The 22,803-nt window shown below is 45.1% G+C and overlaps 2 protein-coding genes across 2 annotated transcripts; both read left to right on the forward strand.

Annotated features, from left to right (window-relative positions):
• Positions 1–7,090: 7,090 nt before the first annotated feature.
• Positions 7,091–18,947, forward strand: LOC136526385 (uncharacterized). The gene is made up of 24 exons (XM_066519254.1): positions 7,091–7,485; positions 8,322–8,431; positions 8,748–8,913; positions 9,034–9,134; positions 9,227–9,299; positions 9,386–9,527; positions 10,073–10,233; positions 10,404–10,528; positions 10,614–10,713; positions 10,958–11,054; positions 11,223–11,274; positions 11,704–11,805; positions 11,887–12,033; positions 12,115–12,286; positions 12,390–12,629; positions 12,797–12,951; positions 13,590–13,718; positions 13,879–13,996; positions 14,247–14,442; positions 14,652–14,763; positions 14,837–14,991; positions 16,337–17,783; positions 17,858–18,052; positions 18,179–18,947. The coding sequence occupies exons 1-24, from the start codon at positions 7,311–7,313 to the stop codon at positions 18,656–18,658; spliced, it is 4,950 nt and encodes a 1,649-aa protein (XP_066375351.1). The 5' UTR covers positions 7,091–7,310; the 3' UTR covers positions 18,659–18,947.
• An 844-nt stretch (positions 18,948–19,791) lies between these two features.
• LOC136471584 (peamaclein-like) lies at positions 19,792–20,731 on the forward strand. The gene is made up of 2 exons (XM_066469330.1): positions 19,792–19,977; positions 20,129–20,731. Exons 1-2 carry the CDS (start codon positions 19,878–19,880, stop codon positions 20,323–20,325), a joined length of 297 nt encoding a protein of 98 aa, XP_066325427.1. The 5' UTR covers positions 19,792–19,877; the 3' UTR covers positions 20,326–20,731.
• Positions 20,732–22,803: the final 2,072 nt, after the last annotated feature.

Consider the following 22,803-nt stretch of genomic DNA (forward strand, 5'->3'; position numbering starts at 1 on the left):
ATTGGGTCAAAGGACAGTAAATTCAGCAAATGGTCACCCAATTGGGAAGGGCCTTATCGGATCAAACGTTGTGCGCCTGGTAATGCTTATATTTTGGAGACACTAGGAGGAGAAGAAGAGTTCGGCCAAGCAATCAATGGGAAATATCTAAAAAAATATTATCCCAGCATTTGGATTAACACTTAAGTAGCTGATTTGTTCGGTCAACAACTCTAATAGCCGATATTAGAAAGGTATCGCCTCTAGTACAAAAAAATAAACCCAAAAGAACAGAAGCCAGTACGATGCGTATTGCCTATAGGAGGAAAGCAAACATGGATGAAGTGATACGTATAATATGAAATACGAGACAAAGGAAGGTCATTCAAGACAAGGGAATTGTTTGCTAAAAATCACCTATTATAAGCTACGGGCCGAAAAACAATTTGCTCACTACATCATCGGCCAAAGTATTGAAAGCTACAGAGCTGGCGGCGCTACAGAATTCCTCAATCAACGCTCATGATCCTTGGGAGGCACTGCATCCGAGAAACCATGAGGAAGAAGCTGAAGGTTGTGACCAGAGCGGGCTTGTGCAATAGCCAACGCTGTAGCAGCACCATGGCGAATGCCATGGAGAGCAACCTCCTTGACGCGGTTTGGAATGTCATGCAAACGGACTACCGGAACGGCGCCCCTGGCATTGATAAATCCCACCGCGTGATCTGCGACTGATCGAAGGCTTTCCAACTAAGCAGTTAGATATGAAAAAATTCAAAGAAAGGGTTGATCAGAGGATCTTAAAGGCAAAGTTAAGAAAAAGCGAAGGAGATTGTGGTAGCCATCTTACCTGTGATTCTGGCTTCAGCCCTGGCCAACCGTTCCCTTAGATCGGCCTCGGAGGACGATCGGATTTGAATCATGGCTAGAGCCGACTCCGTGAGGGAAAGACAATTGGTTAAACTTTGATCAGTCCGATCAATGGAAGCGATTAGATCGTCATTATCGATCTGCCTCCTCGGATGACTGGGAAGCTGGCGACAAATCAGTGTTGAAGACGATCTCGAAGATTGAACCAGGTCGACCCTGTGCTCTGGGGCGGTGGAGACATCCCGAGTAGCACCTTCCCGGCGATGAAGACGCTGGTGCGATGATGCGGACCCATTAAGAACTTCCTCAGCAGGCCTTTTGCTATTCTCCATGATCTCAAACCTATAGAAGAGCAGGAACTATGCTAAAGACGTAGAAGGTTTGAGATGATACATGTAGTTTTCCGAGCCCCAGCCATGGCCCGCATATATAGCCCGGGGAGGCGAGGGGATGGATTTCACCGAGAGTATGAAAACTGAAAATAGATACGGAAGCGGATCGGTACTCCGGAATTTCAGGGGAGAGATAACGAAGAGATAACAGATTCAGACTTATTGCTTCCCCAGATTACGAAACATCATGGGATGGATACGAAGAATTTACATTAACCAGAAATCAACTCACCAAGACTTCTTTGGATTGAAGGAAGTCCGGGCCCCCACAAGGCTGAAGGTCAGCATGAACTAGGTCACATCGGCCGGATAATGGAATTATACCAGGAGTAGGGGAAGGCCGCCCGCTTGGCAGACTCCTAACTAGTTTCTTAGTGATCGGAAACTACGGGAAAGAAGCCTGTGGCTCTCCCAGTGGGCGTTTGATGAAGCAAACAAGGGGAAGGTGTCCACACATTTTAGCCCTTGCAAATACTAGAATAGCTTTGCGAGCATGGAGAGAAGACTCAGGTGGCATCACAAGACTTCTTCTAGCCGCAATAGCTGATTCTCTTGCTCGACAAGGCGCTAGAATGAGCGACACAATCACCCTATACACAAGAATTCTTCTAGCCACTCAAGACCTTCATAGCAAAAAGATGGACCATGGAGGGTCCGGCGAAGTCAGAGCTCGAGAAGGCAGGTAGAAGAGAAACAAAGCTAAATCATTAAGCTGCTCTCACCGGGAGCGGATAGGCATTTTATAGCCGATCTGGAAGGATGAATCCAAGTGCCCGTGAAGCGATAATGCTCTTGTAAAAGTTGTGAAGCATGGGCTCATGAGCTGACATAGGCAGCGACAAATAGTAGACTCTAGATCAAGATTCTCTACCCATGACTGCAAACCAATCGAATATGAAGACGTGATAATTTTGGAATAAAATTACTTTTATTCTAAAATTGAGGGGCATGTGTTTACACCAGAATTTAGAAGAAGAGTTACAGGGATTTGGAAGCTCCCAAAAATCATGTCATCAAGGAATCAACTGCATGGAGATCGGAGCTAGTTGATTCGGACGCACCAGAATCGACTTTCTTCAGATAGCGCCAGCAGATGACGACAGAGGCTACGATCGGCGTTGGAACGAGACATGCTGAACTCTACAAAAAGGGAAAGATTAGAGTCCAAGTTATCTTAAATTAGGAATGTTTTCATTATGCCAAAGATTGTATTGAGTCGTACTCGAGTAAGGTTCGTGTTTAGACTCCGGGTATAAATATCAAATCCCGGCTATTGTAAAGGCATCAACCAATCAAATATAAAGTCAATTACTTTTTTCGGCTCTGGCCACCCCTTAGGAGTAGGAGTAGAGTAGATCTCGATGAGTTCTTCAGCAAGTACGGCTGCATCGATCCGGTCGACCTCCACTGCTTGTCTGTAAGTACCGTCATGGTTTATACCTCTATTTGTATGGCTACATCGATCCGGTCGACCCCCACTGCGACTCTGGTATAGGCTAGTTATCAACTCTTGTCTAATTCAAGTATGGCCTGTGTGATTCTGCCTCACACCCTACTGCTTGAATTAGATCAAGGTCAAGTTATCGGCTCTATCTTAGCATGGCAATCTTTGGTAGATTCATTAAGTTACCGATATTGTTTATTGCTTTCATTGTTTATCTAATTACAACAATATCATTATGCCCGATTGAGATTGATCTGGATCGGCCTTACATCTTGTTTAACTCATTGTTTGCTAATTTAAAACTGATCTAATCTACATCTTAAGCGATGAGTTATGTTTTTATTGGCTGTTTTGCTTCAATCTTAATCATGCATAGCGTGCAGTTAAGGCATGTCCGATCTTGAGTAGATCTATTAGCTAATGAAAACCGTTCCATGGCCCATCATCACGGCCTGTGGGATTCTGCCTCTCACCCCACTGTTGGCACTATGGAGTGTGGATCGTTAGTTGGTAGACCCGTTCGTGAGAAGGCATGACCTTAACTGTGCACTATGCCTGAATCGGCTGTTTAGCCGATATCGAATGCTTTTACGAACAGTTCACATTACGAGATCGTTGAAGTAGAGATAAGTTGAAAGATATGTTAGCCCCATGATCTTGTTATTGTATTACGACCTGCATGATTCTGCCTCATGCCCCACTGATATTAGTAATGAGTTAGGGTCGTCGAGTCTATTGTTGTTTCTACGGCCTGCATGATTCTGCCTCATGCCCCACTGGTCATGACGATAGATGAGATCTAACATGTTCATTAGATTCATCTTTATTAAATGGTTAAGTGATGTTGAATTATTTCTTTATATAAAAAGGAGTTCGGTTACTTATAATCATTGGCTCAGTACAAACCGATCACCGCTAATACCTTATGCCATTGATTAATATTTGCTTAAATAACATTTATCTTGAATAATAACCGATTCTTCTTATACAACCCCATGGGCTTTAACCGATTCATTCTTGTAAATATGCTGGGATTGACTATTTAGTCGATCTCCTCTCATATCGGTTCTTAGAGCCACACATTCAGGACTGTCTGGCAACACCGGCACGTTCCGCCCTTAATTACTGATGAGCTTTCACTCCTTGTCAATGGCAGGGTCAAATTGATTGGCACGTCTCGAGAGGATTACGCAGGATCGACCACCCTTGCGCTGAAGCTAGGCGGATCTACTCCATCGAGCGGACCCTTCCGGCTTGCTGCATGTGTCCTCGGCACAGAGATGAAAATTTTGTGTCGACAACGGGCAAACACCCCTGAATGATAGAAACATAGGAGTTTGCAGCCCTAGCAAGGAGTACCAAGATGCTCAGCCTCCAACCGACTCACTAGTCAGACGCAGACTCGGGGGCTACACCCATCGGGTGCGCTCGCGCGCACCAGCTGACAAAACAAAAAAAATCCCCTATGTGATTCTACCCGAATCGCCCCAGGGCTCAGGGGCTCCTGTCGGGTTCATAAACCCGGGGTCCCTAATGGGCCTACTTCTTAGCAAAAGCTCGGCCCAGCAGACAACGTTGCGAACGACGTGCAACTCCTGGGCCGGCCTAGATACCTAACGATAGGCCGGAAGAGCGATCTAGTCTCCGACCGAAAGGCTTGGCCAAGGAGGGGATGACGCTCGCTTTCGACTTCGACCCGCCTCTCCGACCGGAAGGCCTAGCCAAGGAGAGGACGATGCTTGCTTCCGACTCCGACCTGCCTCTCCGATCGGAAGGCCTGGCCAAGGAGAGAATGACGCTTGCTTCTAACTCCGACCCGCCTCTCCGACCTGCCTCTCCGACCGGAAGGCCTGGCCAAGGAGGGGACGACGCTCGCTTCTGACTCCGACCCGCCTCTTCGATCGGGAATACATCGAACCTCTGCTTATGGCTCTTCTCCGACTAGTGCGGTCGGAGCCAGCTGGGAACGACCGACCAGGGACGCCCGCTCGGTGAGGACCCAAGAAATCAGCCGGAGCAGATAAGGTAAGGCGCTCAAGTCAACCGCGCTACCGAGGACCGTACCCTGCATACCTGCGGGACAGTACTGCCAGACCATGTCAGAAGGGTACTTTGCAATATTTCAGACATGTCAGAACACGAACAATGTTGTGGGCATCGACATTTATCCTACAGTATGGTAGGCGCCGGCATTTACCATATCAGAAGAACACGATAGAGCCTACCACATACATCTGGGCGTCCACAGTATTGTGGGCGCCGACAAACCATCTTATACCCGGCGGCGTGGGCAACAAGACTAGGTAGCACACACGCTCTCTCTCTCTCACTTGTAAGACTATCCCTTTTACCTATAAAAGGGGATGCGCTCTCTCCGACGAACAACAAACAACAGACGGATCAATTCCGACTCTCTCTCTCGGCTAGCTTTAGATGTTCTGAGCACTCGAACAGCTTCACAGCTCTAAAACTCTAAAGCTACATGGAGCATACGTTCCAAAACTTAGTGCACATAGGAACTCCTGTCACTCTCGGCCTTTCGGTCCAGAGCCCGACCGAACCTCTAACACCCCCATCTTACTCCCACTTGTTTGTAACCCCACAGCAAACTTCGAGTACTTAGGCTCGGGAATAAAGTCACCGACCAACTCAAACTGGATGTAGGGCACGTTGCCTGAACCAGTATAAACCCTGTGTCATTGCGTGCTAGGCCATATCCAATCACAACGTACGACAAAACGACAAATATTTACTTGTTGACCACTTTTCGCACCGACACTGACAGCCTCCAATCTGAAACCCAAAGCATCAACACATTGTCACCAAACAACAAAAAGAAATAGGCAAAGGAAAAAATGAGCAGAGAATCACACGGTAAATATAGGGTTAAATTTGTGAGTGATTGTTTTTTAACAGTTAATATGATGCAAAATATTATAGTTGCAAATAATTTAGTCAAAATAATTATGAAAGCCTCTTTTGTAGACGCTTATCTTATTCAAATAATCTAATAAAACCTAAGATGACTAGATGAGCAACGGAGGGATCCAGCGCCACGGAAGTGGGCGATGCACCACACGGGCATGCACGGTGCAGCCGCAGGAGAGCGCACCGGAGCCAGACCGAGCGGCGCATTAATGAGTGGCAAATATGGGTAATTTTCTTCTAAGTCCATGAGGAAGTATAAAAGTCTAAATTCTAGAGTATCCTTTGAGGCGCTCCAAAAAAAACGTGGAGTTAGCCCTCAACTCTACATTTTTCTTGGAGCGGAGTTCTTGGAGCTGAAGGTGTCCCAAACACCCCATAAAATATAAGCATGTATTTGGATTGGGGGTTGAAGTGAGTTGGAGTGGGTCGGACCTAGTTTTCATGGTGTTTGGTTGAGAGTGTGTTGGACCCAGATAGGGAATATTCCTCTGAGATGCGGGTTGCCTCCGTTCCACCGAAACGAGCAGACGGGGTTCGACCCACTCGGTGCTCGTCACGCGAAAACGAAGGGACAAGGGCAGTGGCTTTAGTGGCGGCCACAGGGACGCAGCGGCGGCGGTGGTCGCGAGGGCGTAGCGGAGCCAATACCAGCGGTTGCGAGCCCCACAACAGCAGCAGACGCCCGCGGCCCCGACTCCTTGGCGGCGCATGGGAAGCTCTGCGGCCTCGTCCCACCGGCGGCGCGAGGCCAGGCGGTCTGTCTCCCTCGATCGTGGGGCGGCGAGGAGCAGCAGCGGAGGAGCAGCTACGACCGCGGAGGAGCTGTTGCGGCCTCAGAGGAGGACCTGCTGCTGGTGACATCGGAGGAGGACCTGCACGTGCGGATGCGGCCGCGCGAAGCAGAGCGTGCATGGGGATGTGGCTGAAGCGGCGGCGCACGCGAGCCGAGGCCGCGGTGACTAGTCGCGGACGGGATGCTAGCCCCGGCGGCGCACGCGGGATGGGTGAGGACCGAGCAGAGGAGATGGGGAGAAGAAGGTGGAAGAGGTTGATGTGCGGGACCCATTCGTCAGAGATCTAAACCCACGTCTATAATATTCAGAACCAAACAGAAAACATGGGACTAACCTTATCCCTCAAACCAAACACAAAATGGGTCCAACCCAACAAAAAAAAACAGGGTTGAACCCAACCCAACCCACATAGTCCCAGAACCAAACACATATTAAGAGAAGCTAAAACCAGAAATACATATATAATAACCTAAAATAAAAAATGCACATTATCCGTACGCAATCATCTGCTCCCTCTATTTCCAAATTATATAAGGGTCCATTTGGATGTAAATATTGGATGTCTAGAATTGAATTGAATACCCATGACAAATCGGAAATGGACTACAACATGAAATGTGTGCTGTGCCGGAGAAGGTAGTACATGATCCGACGGCTCAAACAGAAATCTGTATATTTCCGCACCATCTCCAGTCGGTGCGTTCTGTTTTGCCATCCCCAGATCCCATCGACTCCGAGTCCGCCTGCTCCTCCAGAACAGAGATGTGTATCCGAGAAGGTTGCTTCGCAGCAGGATTCAGCTGCTGAAGGCCGGCGGTCAGGCGGCCGGACGCCGGGGTGGGGGACAGGGAGGGACTCCGGTCAGGCAAATTCGGCTGAGGGTGGCAGCCAAACAAGCCCCTGATGCCGGAGCAGTCCAGATCCGGCGCCCCGATGGAGTGGACGACGGTGCAGCACCTGGACCTGCGCCACTCCGGCGGCCGCCGCGGTGCCTCGGCCAGCCCTATGCAGCCGCACGCCGCCGCCTTCCGCTCCTCCCAGGCCATCGTCGCTGTGGCCATCGGCACCCACGTCGTCGGTGCGTTCTCTCTTACTACGCCGCTTCGACTACCCAGCCGCTGTAGTCTCGTATGTATACTTGGGTAAAGCGCCAAGGGGATGTTCGTGACTCGGGTGGGTTGTACCATTGCTGATCCGGGGGACACTGATATCCGGTTGGCTCGGGTGATGGAAACGAGGGAATTGGAAGGGGAGTCGGATCTCCACTGCCTGAAAGTCTAGGTTTGAAGGGAGCTTGTGATCAACTCTGTAGGATCCCATTTTAAAACTATTGCATCTCATGAGTAATGTTCACATGTCGAGTAGATTACATGAACCTACAATAGCAGATTGGTTAGTTTATAGATCAGTCCCATAGCTTGATCTGTGCTTTCAATGATGATTTTGTTAGTCAAAGTTAAACACCTGGGGATGTAAGAGAATGATGCCTAGGTTTACATCTTACTAGGTTTTATAATTCAGTTGCTGTATCGTGTATCCGTCACAAATATATGTGGATAACTAGCGAGCTTGTGGCTTAGAATGTTGAAAAACATGGTATCATCACAACTAGTCGGTCGCAACCATGGTATCACATTTGCGCCTCTGCTGACCTCAAATATTGAATGCTACATTAAGTAGTTTGTTTATTCACTCATTTAATCTTTGTACTCTTTGTTGGTGAAATCATTTGGCTGCTGCTTTGTGATAACCAAACTGCTTATTCCTATCAAAGATGGCAATGTTAAATACAATGTAAAAATTATTTATCACCACTAAAGTTTGTTGAAGAACTCAATGGATTTCTTTATTTGATATTTGTCTTGTGTGGATACAAATCTTTTGAGTTGTCTCAGGTTTCTTATTTGTTTGCAGAGTTCGATGCTCTGACGGGAAGCAAGATAGCTTCTGTTGACCTTGGCGCCCGTGTTGTTCGTATGGCATATAGCCCTACAACTAATCATGTTGTCATTGCTATCCTTGAGGTATGTCTCAGTGCTTCACTTGTTTTTCTTTCTTCTGAAAAAGTAATTCCATTTATTGCTACAACTGAAGTGCCTTCAAAGCAAGTCAAATGCTTATGATACTGTTCACAGAAAATCAGAGAAGTGATGATGCTTCATTCTTGTTAGTAGGCAACTAGGCATATTCTTTAGCCCTTTTTATCTAGTCACCTGCCATGCAGAGTGAATAATATTATTCTCTAGCAGCCTCTGAGTGCATGCACTGCTATTGGCTACTGGCTGTGAGTTTTGCATCTTTTATTAATAGCTTGTACAACTGTTATCTCTTGTTCTGCAGGATGCTACAATCAGATCCTGTGATTTCGCCACGGAGCAGACACTTGTGCTGCACTCGCCTGAGAAAAAATCAGATCATGTTTCAATAGATACAGAAGTCCATCTTGCATTGACACCTCTTGAGCCTATTGTATTTTTTGGTTTCCACAAAAGAATGAGTGTAACAGGTTATTCTCTTAGCTTGACAGGTTATTTTTTGTGTTTGCTTGGGAGGCTTAAAGTGATCCTCCATTTGGTTTTGTTTTTACAGGTTCACTTCCACGTGTTAACCTCTTGCTTTCTTCTAGTTGTAGGGACTGTTGATGGAGGGAGACCGCCAACAAAAATAAAGACTGATCTTAAAAAGCCCATTGTTAACCTGGCTTGCCATCCCCGCCTCCCTGTCTTGGTAAACAGTCATATCTTGACTTGTTTCTGTTTTTGATTTTATGTTGTCATGTTTCTGCCTTTTTCCATATCTGACCAAGCTTATGATTTTAGTATGTAGCTTATGCTGAGGGCTTGATACGTGCCTACAACATCCAGACATATGCTGTACACTATACCTTACAACGTAAGATGTGATGCTGTATTTTATATTCATGTGTTTTTTTTTTGTGATTTTCCACCCATTGGCTTCTTAATCGCACAATGTTTCAGTTGCTGTTGACAGCACAATTAAGCTAATGGGAGCTGGTGCTTTTGGGTTTCATCCGACCCTAGAGTGGATATTTGTTGGTGATAGAGGTGGTACTCTACTGGCTTGGGATGTATCAACTGAGAGGCCAAGTATGATTGGCATGTAAGTATTCTTATATAGCGTTCACAGTTGGAAAATACAGCTATAGTGTCATGGGTGTATTGCCCATTGTTTCTTTTCTTTCCAGTACTGGTTGCTACTTTGACTCCAGTGCTAATGAAATGTTCATTATCTGCAAAGTCAAACACCGAGTTCCTTAAAGCACCAGTGAAACTGGAACAGTTATCCTTAGGACACTGTAGTCCACAGTAGGATTTAGTTTTGAATTTATATGCTGCTCTGCCATATGTATTAGACACCCATCTGTGTTCTGTGGTTGTTTGCTCCATAGGAGAAAAACTTACATCCGCATCTGATTTAATGCACCTTTGCACATGAATTTTAACTTAAAAGTTCTAATATAATGCTTGCAGTACCTTGACATCAAATGGACATCGAAAAATTGCAATGATGTGTTTTTGTCTTAACCAATCATCTGCATGCACCTTTCTTTGTTGGTGTCTATCATCCTCTAGTTACACTGTTTTTTGACATAGCCATCTTTCTGTTTATTTTCCATCTGAATTTTGTGTTTCACTTTTACTTAGTACACAGGCTGGTTCCCAGCCTATCACATCTGTATCCTGGCTTCCTACACTGCGGCTGCTTGTTACTATTTCAAAGGATGGAGCACTCCAAGTGTGGAAGACACGAGTTATAATAAACCCTAACAGACAACCTATGGAAACTCATTTCTTTGAGCGCGCAGGTTATTTTTTATTCTTATCTTCTTTTGAGAAAATTGAGAAATTCCATAGCTATTTCCTCTTTTTCCTCTCAAGCTGCCTTTCTTACTTTGCAGTTACATTTCAGGGTTATTTAATCCTTTATTTTGCTTGAAAATGATTTCTGCAATAATTTTGCTTGTTAATGGTGCAGCTATTGAAACAATGGATATCACAAAAATACTAACTCTTCAAGGTGGAGAAGCAGTGTACCCATTACCCCGAATTAAAAATTTGGCAGTGCATCCCAAGTTCAATTTGGCTGCAGTAATTTTTGCGGTTAGGCCATGCTAACTATGAACCTAAATAAGTTTGGTACTTAATGACAAGGGTTTCAGAAACACTTGACATATTCAATTTGTAGGATATGTCTGGGACAGAAGCTGCAAAGAACAAGGCTGCATACACAAGAGAAGGGAGGAGACAACTTTTTGCTCTTCTTCAGGGAGCTAGGGGCTCAACTGGTAACCTTCCTTTTTCCTGGAGTTATTTTCATGTTTACTTTAATGGGGCCCTTGTGGAAATGTGAACCTTGGTTCGTACAGGACAAAATAATGCAATATATCATGCTACTTACGCAACACTGATCTGATTTCAATCCTTGGTTTACTTGCCGAATCATACTTATGGTATATTTGGGAAAAAATTAGATATTTCAAGCAGTTTGTAAATGTCGTAAGTATTTCATGGTTTGCTCTGGTGCTACAGCTGCTGTTTTAAAGGAGAAACTATTAGCCTTGGGATCATCCGGAATATTAGCAGAGCATCAACTTCAGGCACAATTGCAAGAGCAGCACTTGAAGGGGTAAAATTCAGTGTTACCTACGTAGATGATAAAAACTTTCTATTTGTCTGAATTCTTTTTTTTTTTTGGGGGGGGGGGGGGGGGTGTGATTCTATGTAGCTATAGCTTTTTATTGATTTCATCTCATATTGATTGTTGGTTTGATTTCACCTGTTTTCTTATTGTCAGCCAGAGCCAGCTAACTATTTCAGATGTTGCAAGGAAGGCATTCCTTCACAGTGTATGTGGTAGTTCTCTTGGCAGTCGTTTCATAGTATTTTTTTTACCAGTTTTCTTTTAGTGGCTCAACTTGAATTGTTACAACCTCCACACATTTGTTGAACCCTTCTAGGTAACACAAATATGATGTAAGACCTATTTCTGTTTCCTGTACAGTCTCAGTGGCAGTGCTGCAGAAAACAAATAAATTAGGAGTGCTTGACGAAGAGGCCTCCCAAAAAATCTTGTGCATATTTTAGTGCTGCCATGTCACTCGTGTTGCCACATTCAAACACAGGCTTTGGCCATCTGTTTTCCATTTCAGCCTTCTATTTTCCTAACGTGTTATGGCCTATGAGTTTAGTACTTATCCATTGGTTGATTCTACTAGCTCAGCCAACAATTGTGTTTGTAGACCATTTCTAATTTTTTTAATATATTATTTACGCAGCATTTCATGGAAGGGCATGCCAAAAGTGGTCCAATCTCTCGCCTACCTCTTGTTACAATTTCAGATTCTAGCAACCTTTTGCGAGATGTTCCTGTTTGTCAGGTAACTGTTAGAGTAATTTATCTTTTCATTTATATGCTCCCTTTTCGCTCTCTAAACAGTTCGTTAATTTTGCAACTCCAGCCATTCCATCTAGAGCTGAATTTCTTCAACAAGGAAACCCGTGTTGTTCAGTATCCAGTTAGAGCTTTCTATTTGGATGGATTTAACCTGATGGCTCATAACTTATCATCTGGAGCTGACAATCTCTATAAGAAGCTTTACTCAACGGTATTGACTGTCCATCAGAACAATGTTTTCTTGTTTGTTACCTTTTATTTGTTCTCTAATTCTCATGTAACCCATCCTCAGATTCCTTCAAATGTGGAATGCCATCCCAAGAATATGTCATACAGTCCAAAACAACATTTGTTTCTTGTTGTGTTTGAATTAAGTGGTACAGCTGGAGTGGCACATGAAGTTGTTCTTTACTGGGAGCAGACTGATCTACAGACAGTGAACAGCAAAGGAAGTTCAATAAGAGGTTTCTCTTTTTGGAATGAATCTTACTTACCTATCTCACTGAGATCTTAAGTATTTTCTACCTGACTTTCTGACACATTATGTGGTATGTGGTTCTTTATTAGGTCGAGATGCTGCCTTTTTGGGCCCAGATGATAATCAATATGCTATTCTGGAGGAAGATAGAACTAGCCTTAATCTCTTTAGTCTCAAAGCTGTAGCCACAAAGGAAGCTCTTGAAAATAATGCTGCTGTGCTTGAAGAAAACACTTTCGCTGATAATGCAGCTAACTCAACGGAAGGCCAAGGTCCTCTACAGTTTACTTTTGAATCAGAGGTTGATCGCATATTTTCTTCTCCTCTAGGTAGGCTGAGTGGACTGTTTTGCACTCACCCCTCTTCCAACTCTTATCTCCTTCATTTTCATCAAAGAAAAAAAAAAGAGAAAGAATGCTAGGGTTGCCTTGTTTGGAAATTTATTGATATATGTAACTTTGGAGAATAATTACTGATGCATTGTTCTGTCCTACAGAATCAACCTTGTTGTATGTGATTTCGGGAAAGCATATTGGACTTGCGAAGCTTCTGCAGGGATATAGGCTGTCTACAGACAACGGGCTATCCATTACAACGAAAACTGACGGGAAGAAGTTTATCAAATTGAAACCAAATGAGACTGTTCTTCAGGTGATTAATCTTTGCTAATTCTCTCCTTAAGGACCATTCCAATCTTTGAATATTAAATCTCTGATAATGCCTGATCATGCGCCCAAACATTTTCTTCTGAAGGTGGTTAGTCCTTGGAGTTTAGCTTGATCGTTATTATCCAAATAGGAACAATAATTTGATTTTCTGAGGCAATCAATTTCTGAATGTTTGCATCTTGAATTTGTGTGTAGGTCACTCTTGCATTCGTGTGCTGTTGTAGTGTTGATGCTTGCTTTGCTTGAGTTGTAAAAAACTAAATATCCACTGAAAAGGACACATTCTTTCACTTAGAACTGTGCTATTAGCATTAAACACTACAGTTTTTTAAATGAAGGCGTTTCTGTATTCCAGCCTTTGCATGAGACATGCGCCCAATCACTCATTATTACATAGTTCAGCTGTGGGCTGTAGACACGACGGAAACCTTACTGCTTGTAGGCAGATGTCATTGTGTTAGATGCATATGCTATGGACTATTTTAAAAATTCTGTAGAAAGTATCTGTGCTCTTAAAATTCATGTAAATTGTAATCGAGAATCCATTTCACCACCAAAATCATAGGCACAGCTAGTCACTTAACTGGTAGTTGTCTGTAATCAATTTTGTTATCTATGCAGGCCCACTGGCAAACAACTCTAAGAGGTCCTGTAGTAGGAATATTGACAAATCAGAGGGTGCTAATTGCTTCTGCTGATCTTGATATACTATCAAGCAGCTCAACAAAGTTTGATCGTGGTCTCCCATCAATATCCTTTTATCTTAGTCTTGCAGCTACACCCCCCCCCCCCCCCCCCCCCCCCCCCCCCCCCCCCCCCCCCCCCTCTCATTATCTTGTGTTATGCGATCATGCTTATTATCTGTTCTAGACAGCCATTCTTCTTTGTTGAGCACTTAACCACTTTGTACTATCGATCAATGTTGTGGGTTGGACCAGCACTTATCTTCTCGAGTGCAACTGCAATAAGTATGCTTGGGTGGGACAACAAAGTCCGATCAATCCTCTCCACTAGCTTCCCTCGTTCAGGTAAGATCCTTTTTTTTTTTTTTTGTTTTGTTTTGGTCGTCTCGAACATGCAAGAGATCTGCGTATCATTATATTAAGAAGGAAAAAGGGGAAGATCCATTTAAGTTACTGTACAACTTTTTTTTTATAGTATGATCAACCTAGGTTCTTTGTGACACTTCCAGCCCTGCTGTCATGCTATCAATATGTTACTATTTTGTCTTCTTGCCCAGTCTGTGCTGAACTAAACCATATTCCTTTGTATCTTCAGTATTACTTGGTGCATTGAATGACCGCCTGCTGCTTGTAAATCCGACGGATATAAACCCAAGACAGAAAAAGGGAGTGGAAATAAGGGGCTGTTTAGTTGGGCTTCTTGAACCTCTTCTCATTGGATTTGCTACCATGCAGCAATACTTTGAGCAAAAACTTGATCTTTCAGAAGTCCTGTACCAAATAACCTCGAGGTATTTTTTTTTCTTGACTCTGTTGTGTGTTGTCCACTTTTTAGTATGCTTGTTAATTACTCTAGTTGAATTTTAGCACAGAGGTACTGCAATGTGATTGTTAATGGTTTATGTCACTATTTGGTTAGTGAAAAATTTTCATAGTTTTTGTAGTGGCTGGATCTCCATGTTCTGACTACATTGTATCTCTTGGTACTTGTTTCTTGCAGGTTTGATAGCTTACGCATCACTCCAAGGTCATTGGACATATTAACTAAAGGACCTCCTGTTTGTGGAGATCTTGCTGTATCATTATCTCAAGCAGGACCTCAGTTTACCCAAGTGAGCTTAACCTGTGTTCTTATTGACAGCTTCTCTTTCGCCTGGGCTAATGCATCTTCCCTAACTGTTTTAGATCATGCGCTGCAATTATGCAATCAAAGCTCTCCGGTTCTCTACTGCTCTGTCAATTCTAAAAGATGAGTTCCTGCGTTCCAGAGATTATCCTCAATGCCCTCCCACTTCTCATCTGTTCCAGCGTTTCCGAGAATTGGGATATGCATGTATAAAGTATGTTCACCTAGCATCTTTACCTGATCTTAATTTGGATACCGTCTCCACTGTATGGCTAAATTGCAATCATTCATAACTTTTATCCAGTATATACTCCCTCTGTCCCAAAAAGAATGTAATTGTAGGTTTGACCAAGTTTATATAATATAATATAATATGTATCTAGACATATCATATAGCTAGGTGCATAGCAAAAGCTACATACCTAGAAAAGCCAAAATGACTTCTAATTTGGGATGGAGGGAATATTTTATAATTAGTCCAATGATACTTATTTGGCATCATCAATATTAGTACTTTGTTGTATAAATTTAGTCAAACCTAAATTCGTTTGACTCCTTGGGAATTGAGAATTGCATTCTTTTTGGGATGGAGGGGGTATCATTTTTCATATCGGCAAATATCTGAAGTACTTTGAAGATAGTTCAATCTTTGATTTTTTGTTACATCTTATGATAACCAATTTCCAAAAACTTTATAGACTTGAGCCTTTAGACATGCCCTAAAGTTTTGAATTTTCACAGTAAGTGGCTAAGAAGCACTCTCAAAATATAAGAGGCACTAAAGATGCCCATCGACTGAAATACTTTCAGAGCCTTTCATGAATATACTTTGTGATATTCTCATGTTTCTTTGCTCCAGACAGAATCTATAATCCACGCTAGTTGATTTTTAAAGATGTTCCATGATGGGCTAGATACTCATCTAGGAAATTTTCTGGTGTCACAAGAATTCGCAGACTAGCTGTATAGAATTTTAGTTTGTTAAATACCCCCCCCCCCCCCCCCCCCAATTCTAAATTATAAGACGTTTTGGTTTTTCTAGATACATTGTTTTTATCATGTATCTAGACAATAGTGTATATCTAAGTGCATAGCAAAATCTACATATGCTAGAAAAGCCAAAACGTCCTATAATTTGGAATGGAGGAGTATAAAACAATCTGTTCTGTATGTTGATGTTGATACCTATCTGGCCGTTATTGAAGCGTTTTGCTGATGAATATTAATAACAAGAGTAATTAATATAATAATAACAGTAATATTTCTTGCTATTGTTAATACCTGTTTATACTTTTATTAAATAGTTTCCCCTCTTTGTTGTCTCTTGTTGGGTTTGAGATCTAGCCTACATGGACTTGTTTGGAACTAAAATGCTTTGTTATTGTTGTCTGCCGATGACTAAATGATTTGTTATTTTTTCCATCGATATAATTCAACTCGTTACTGCTCTCCACAATTTACTTGTCTTGTTTCTGTTACTTCTAGTTTCTTCAATGTTATTTTCAAAATAGAGATGCTCTCATAAGAATTAAAGCGTAACATTTGATAAATATTTTCAGGTATGGTCAGTTTGACAGTGCAAAAGAAACTTTTGAGGTTATTACAGATCGTGAGAGCATGCTGGATCTATTTATATGTCACCTGAACCCTAGTGCATTGCGACGCCTTGCACAAAAGTTGGAGGAATCTGGTACAGATTCTGAGCTGAGGCGATACCTTGAGAGAATTTTAAGAGTTCGTTCGACTGGATGGACACAGGGCGTATTCGCCAATTTTGCTGCTGAAAGTATGGTTCCTAAAGGCCCTGAATGGGCAGGAGGAAACTGGGAGATCAAAACACCTACTAACATTAAGAATATACCTCAGTGGGAGCTTGCAGGAGAAGTCATGCCTTATATGAAGACAACTGAAGCTGGTATTCCATCTGTTGTTGCAGATCATATTGGTGTGTACCTGGGTGTGATGAAAGGAAGGGGTAATGTAGTGGAAGTAAGTGAAAAGAGTTTGGTTAAAGCTATAGCTGCAGCTAGTAGTGAGAACGCACATGCGGTGTCTTCTGCATCGGCAGAGAAAAACAAGGCAATTGCTGGTGGTGTTTCGGTTGGCGATACTTTGGCAAGACAGCTGGGAGTCCAGATTGCATCTGCTGATGAACAGGCAAAAGCTGCCGAGGACTTTAAGAAGACTTTATATGGTGTTGTTGACGATGGAAGTAGTGATGAAGACGAGTCAACCTCAAAGACTAAAAAGATACATATAAGGATACGTGATAAACTGGCTGCACCGACTGTTGATGTCAACAAATTGAAAGAAGCCACTAAACAGATAGGCTTGGGTCCTCCTCCACTGAGTAGGACAAGGTCATTATCAGGGACACCTCAAGACTTTAATCAGGCTCCTACACAGCCAGGAGGTCCAGCAGCAGCTGTTTCCCCAGCAATGCCAAATGCTGCAATTGATTTGTTTGGAACAAATGCTTTAGTGCAACCGCAGACACCCTCTAGTGCCACAGGTCCTGTTATTGCAGGCATGGGAGTGACGGCTGGACCTATCCCTGAGGACTTCTTCCAGAACACTATTCCATCACATCAGCTTGCGGCTCAATTACCTCCTCCTGGAATAGTCCTCTCACGAATGGCTCAACCTGCTCCTGGTATGGATCAAGGCCGCCCAGTACCTAATCAAATGATGGCTAATGTTGGCCTTCCAGATGGTGGGGTGCCGCCACAAGCACCACCGCAGCAGTCACAGTTTCCACCGCAGCAGTCCCAGTTTCCTCAGCAACCAGGCATTCCTATGGACTCTATTGGCCTGCCCGATGGTGGTGTTCCCCCACAGAGTCAGCCACTTCCTTCACAAGGCCAGGCTCTTCCATCACAGGCACAGGGCTTTCGACCTGGTATTCCTGCTCCATCACAACCCATTGATCTCAGCGCTCTTGAGGGTCCTGGAGCGGCAAAGCAAGCTGCTCGCCCTCCAGCACCTACTGCTGTGCGGCCTGGCCAGGTACTGTGTATTTCCTGAAAAGAAATCTGATGGGTCTGGACTGCTTTCCTTGACACCCTCATCCATTATTACAGGTACCACGTGGTGCCCCTGCTGCAGAATGCTACAAGATGGCTCTTGCTCATCTTGAGCAGAATCAGCTCACCGATGCACTATCTTGTTTGGACGAAGCATTCTTAGCCCTTGCAAAGGACCAGTCACGTGAAGCTGACATCAAAGCGCAGGCCACCATTTGTGCTCAGTATAAGATTGCAGTTGCTCTGCTGCAGGTAACATTTGTTGTCTCAATTGCATGCGGCGAGAAATACATCTATGATTAAGATCAGCTTGCTAGTCATTCACCTAGAACCGTTGAGATTGTTGCCTTAAGCGTAGCATCCTTGGTTTCTGTGCAGGAAATTGCTCGTCTGCAAAGGGTTCAAGGAGCTGGTGCTCTGAGTGCGAAGGAGGAAATGGCCAGGCTATCTCGGCACCTTGCTTCCCTGCCCATCCAGGCCAAGCACCGCATCAACTGCATCAGGACTGCCATCAAGCGGAACATGGAGGTCCAGAACTACGCCTACGCCAAGCAAATGCTGGACCTCCTCTACTCCAAGGCGCCTCCGACGAAGCAGGACGAACTCAAGAGCCTGATCGACATGTGCGTCCAGAGGGGCCTGACGAACAAATCCATCGACCCGTTCGAGGACCCCTCGCAGTTCTGCTCCGTGACGCTCAGCCGGCTATCGACCATCGGCCACGACGTCTGCGACCTCTGCGGCGCCAAGTTCTCTGCGCTCTCCGCACCTGGGTGCGTCATCTGTGGCATGGGGAGCATCAAGAGATCCGACGCCCTCGCCGGTGGACCTGGACCCGTGCCGTCGCCTTTCGGCTAGAACTCGAGACGTTTCCTTTCTTCCTCATCGGTCCTGGTTTTGTATCTAGTGTGCAGTTTGCATTCCTTACATTCGATGGTTGTAGCTCGTATTGTATTTGTATGTAGCCTTTTTGACGTGTAGCACACTTGGTGTTGAGAGCCATGTACACCTGTACTGTTGGTTTGGTTGTGATTATACACACGGTGTTTTGCGAGCTAGCAATGTAATGTGCACATCTGAGACGCGAAAGTTGACGTGAAACGTTGTACCTTCGACAGTTGGTAAAAACAATTATTGCAGGAACTCGCATATACAGAAATAGCAGATTAGCAGTAGTGAAGGGACTTGTCCAGCGTAATCACAGTAACGTAGAGCCGTGAATTACTTGGATCATAGTAAAATAGCCACTGATCATAGGGTGAATCACTGGAATCACTAGATCACGGGGAGCTCGGTGCGGTGAGCCGGTGACCGTGCTGCCGGCGTATCTGCGACTGCGAGACAACAGACAAGAGCCATGGACACGCGCCCGTGTGCTGCGGGCGTCAGAGGCTGAGAGGAGTGAGTGCGTGCCCGACCACGCGCGCCAACCCCGCCCGCGGCAGGTGGGGGGCCGTCACGGGTTCTTGGATGACCATGCCCGGGGGGCCCCGGGTCTGCTGCCCTGCTGGAGTAACATGCAGAGCACCGCACCACCAGGGCCTCGTTTAGATTGCGAAAAAATTTCAACCCGATGAATAGTAGCACTTTCGTCTTATTTGACAAATATTGTCCAATCGTGGACCAACTAGGCTTAAAAGATTCATCTCGTGATTTCGAACTAAACTGTGCAATTAATTATTTTTTTTACCTACATTTAATACTCCATACAAGCGGCTAAAAATTGATGTGATGGAGAGAGAGTGAAAAAACTTGGAATTTGGATGGCATCTAAACAAGGCCCAGATACGGCTTGCTGCTGCCTCATCGTCCGTGTCCCTTCTCGGCAGGCATTCATAGCGGCATTGTCCTACACAGGGGACCGGACAATCACGGCGGGTAACCGCGCGACACGTCGCTCGCTCTCCAGAGCCTTCCTGACCCCAGTCGGGCCGGGGGCAGGGAGCGGGGGGCGGTGCGGTGACCACGAGTACAAAGAAGCCCGGAACCGAGCGAGCGGCACCTCACTCCACTCCACTCCCTCACTCACTCCGCCAAAGCTGTCAGCAGCCTACAAGCACCAGCAGAGCTCTTCTCGATGGCCATGGCCAAGCCCCCGCTCCAGACCGCCGCGATCCTCCTCCTCCTGCTGCTCGTCGCGGCCGCGTCTTGGCTCCAGACCGCCGACGCCGCTTCAGGTACGTACTACGTTACCTGAATGGCTGAATCTCGTGACTGGCTTCTATCTAGGAGGCCGGCCGGCGGCGTGGTCGCCGTCCGTCTCGATTCCGTGCGTGACTGGTGGTGACCGCTGATGCGCCGGCACACGCCGACACACGCATGCTGCAGGGTTCTGCTCGGGCAAGTGCAGCGTGCGGTGCGGGCGGGCGAGCGCGCGGGCGCGGGGCGCGTGCATGAGGTCCTGCGGCCTCTGCTGCGAGGAGTGCAACTGCGTGCCCACGGGCCCGGCGCGCGGCGGCAACGAGTGCCCCTGCTACCGCGACATGCTCACCGCCGGCCCCAGGAAGACGCCCAAGTGCCCCTGAAGACTGAGAGGCACCCAAGACCTCCACTCCCTGCAACTGCAATCCTCCACTGAAGATGAAGAGACGGATCGGGCGTATGTACGTACCTGCTGGGCCAGGCTATACCTATGTTATGTTATGTCCCTACCTACTGCATATTTTTGTATGTATATAGCGGTCGTGAGATCGACGTACTGTTAGTCTGTTAGTAGTGACAAGCTGAGTGAGTTAATCAAGGTACTGAATCCTCAGTAGAAGTTGGCAGAATGGACTGTTCAGTGTAGTATGTACGCGTTCGATCCGTGTGATGGTTAGGCTGCCTGTACGTATGTACTAATGTACATGAACTAATAATGTGTTATGTATGCTCATAATAAGAGCATTACGCATGTATATAAAATGTTTTGGCTTTTTTAGATTCATGACTTTTGCTATGTATCTGTATATGTTATGTCTAGATACATAAACGTCTTGTAATTTAGGTTGGGACGGTCGGTACTCAGCAGGTTGGGGAGGAAATCGGGGCTCCGGACTCGGGACCTCTTGTGGGCGCGGGCGGCGGCCAGAACAAGAAGTCGAGGCAGAGGGGCGAGGTGCTGTCTCCGTTGTTACTCAACTTTTGTTCATAATAAATAACAGTCAGCAGACAAACACTATGTTTGATGTTGCTAGGGCGCTAGTCATATGCAATTTGACAAGCTTACAGCCGCACATATTTGTCATACATGTCATGTCAAATTTTTTGTATTAAAATGTGCCATAGTCTGTCTAATAATGTGGTATTTCTATAAACACATTGGCCCCGTTCGCTGGTCTGAATATGGCTGGAAAACACTGTTCTGGCTAAATTATTGTGAGAGAAAAATACTGTTTCGACTGAAAAAAGAAGCCGAACAAACTATTTTTAAAATAAACGAACACATGTAACGTTATATTGCTTGTGCCGCTAAATATCAGTATTGCAATATATCAACGCGGTCGGCTGGCGCACTCACACATTACTGTTCATATGAACAGTGATTTTCAAATAGAATAATATTTTTTCTGTCAACAATTAGCCCGAACAGTATTTTAGCTTATTTTGCAGCCGAACAGGCCCAGGCACGGCACGGGGCTTCCCGTGACTGTGAGCTTGTCGTCAAGCTGTGACGTCGTCTTTTGCCTGCTGCATCTGCATCGCCCGAGACCGTGCATGTGCATGTGACCCTGCGCTGCTAATTTGGTGCCCCGACCCGATCGAGGCCCGGGCACTCGATTGCCGGCGTGTTCTTGGCTTTTGACCTTGAACCTTTGTTACCATTCGACCGTTCGTTCTATTTATAAGCCATACTTTTTTCATCTAACGAATAATAATTTTCTTTCACAACAAATCAGTCAATAGTATTTTTAGTCATGACTTATCAGTTAAGTGAACAGTGCAATTACTACAGTGCAGGTATGTCCGTCGACATATTTGATTCATGCAACTTTCGACCTCACCCCACTCTCATGCTCATGCTATCTTCTTTCTGCATCCTGAAACAGAGCCAACAAACATGTGAGAGAAGCCGCACTCTGTTTGCGAACAAACAAGAGTGCATCATAGTATAGTGTATCCAGAATCAGCCAGCACATATCAATTGTGCACATGAAAACATCGGGTGCTATGTGTGGCAATATAATCTTCCCTTCCTCCCAAGCACCAATTGGACTACTAGTACTGGACGAAGTCATCCGGTGCTGCACGCAACTGCGTCTACATACGGTCAACATAGAGTATGTACTAGCAAGCAGCATTGGCTGCCGCCGCGGTCGCTTATAAGCGGTATTTTTCAAGTCAACAAACAATATTTTTTTTATAACAAATCAGCCAACAATAGTTTTAATTATGGCTTATAAGCCAAACGAATGGGACAATGCAGCTTGGTCTTGGACGTCCTCTAACGGGAACGGGATACGTACGACACGGCAAAGTCTCGGACAGTTTTTGCAACCTCCGATCGGGACAGAGCTGTAGTCAGGCCTGGGTTCCGAGTAGGGTTTGGGCCGTTGGGGACACTGACTTGCAGGAGGCCGGTGTGCAGTGTACGCCGAAACACATGCCCAGAGTTTTTCTTCTCTCTGCTCTGAATAAAATGCATGTCAGCAGCGAGAGCGTGTGTTTGACAATTCATTCGGCGAGCTTTATTGATTGAGAATGGTTATATCCTTTAACAGGAACTCAAGAGTAAAACTTAGTGGCTCATCGTCCCAAATACAATTCTCCTTAGTTTGCAATAGCCCGCCGAGCCAACTCGTGTGCCACCTGATTTGCATCCCTGCTGCAATGCTCGATAGAGAGGTTTTCGAACCCTCTCCAAATGGTGTTGCATCCATCATATATGAAAGCCGCCGAGTTTGCCGAGAAACCACTGTTCTTTATTGTTTCTACAACCTCCCTACAATTCGCCTGAATTATCAACGGATTGCCTCCAACATGTTAAGCTTAGCATTAGTCCTTCCTCCAAAGCATATGCTCCT

Source organism: Miscanthus floridulus, chromosome 1, assembly GCF_019320115.1.
Source record: "Miscanthus floridulus cultivar M001 chromosome 1, ASM1932011v1, whole genome shotgun sequence".
NCBI classification, from domain to species: Eukaryota; Viridiplantae; Streptophyta; class Magnoliopsida; order Poales; family Poaceae; genus Miscanthus; species Miscanthus floridulus.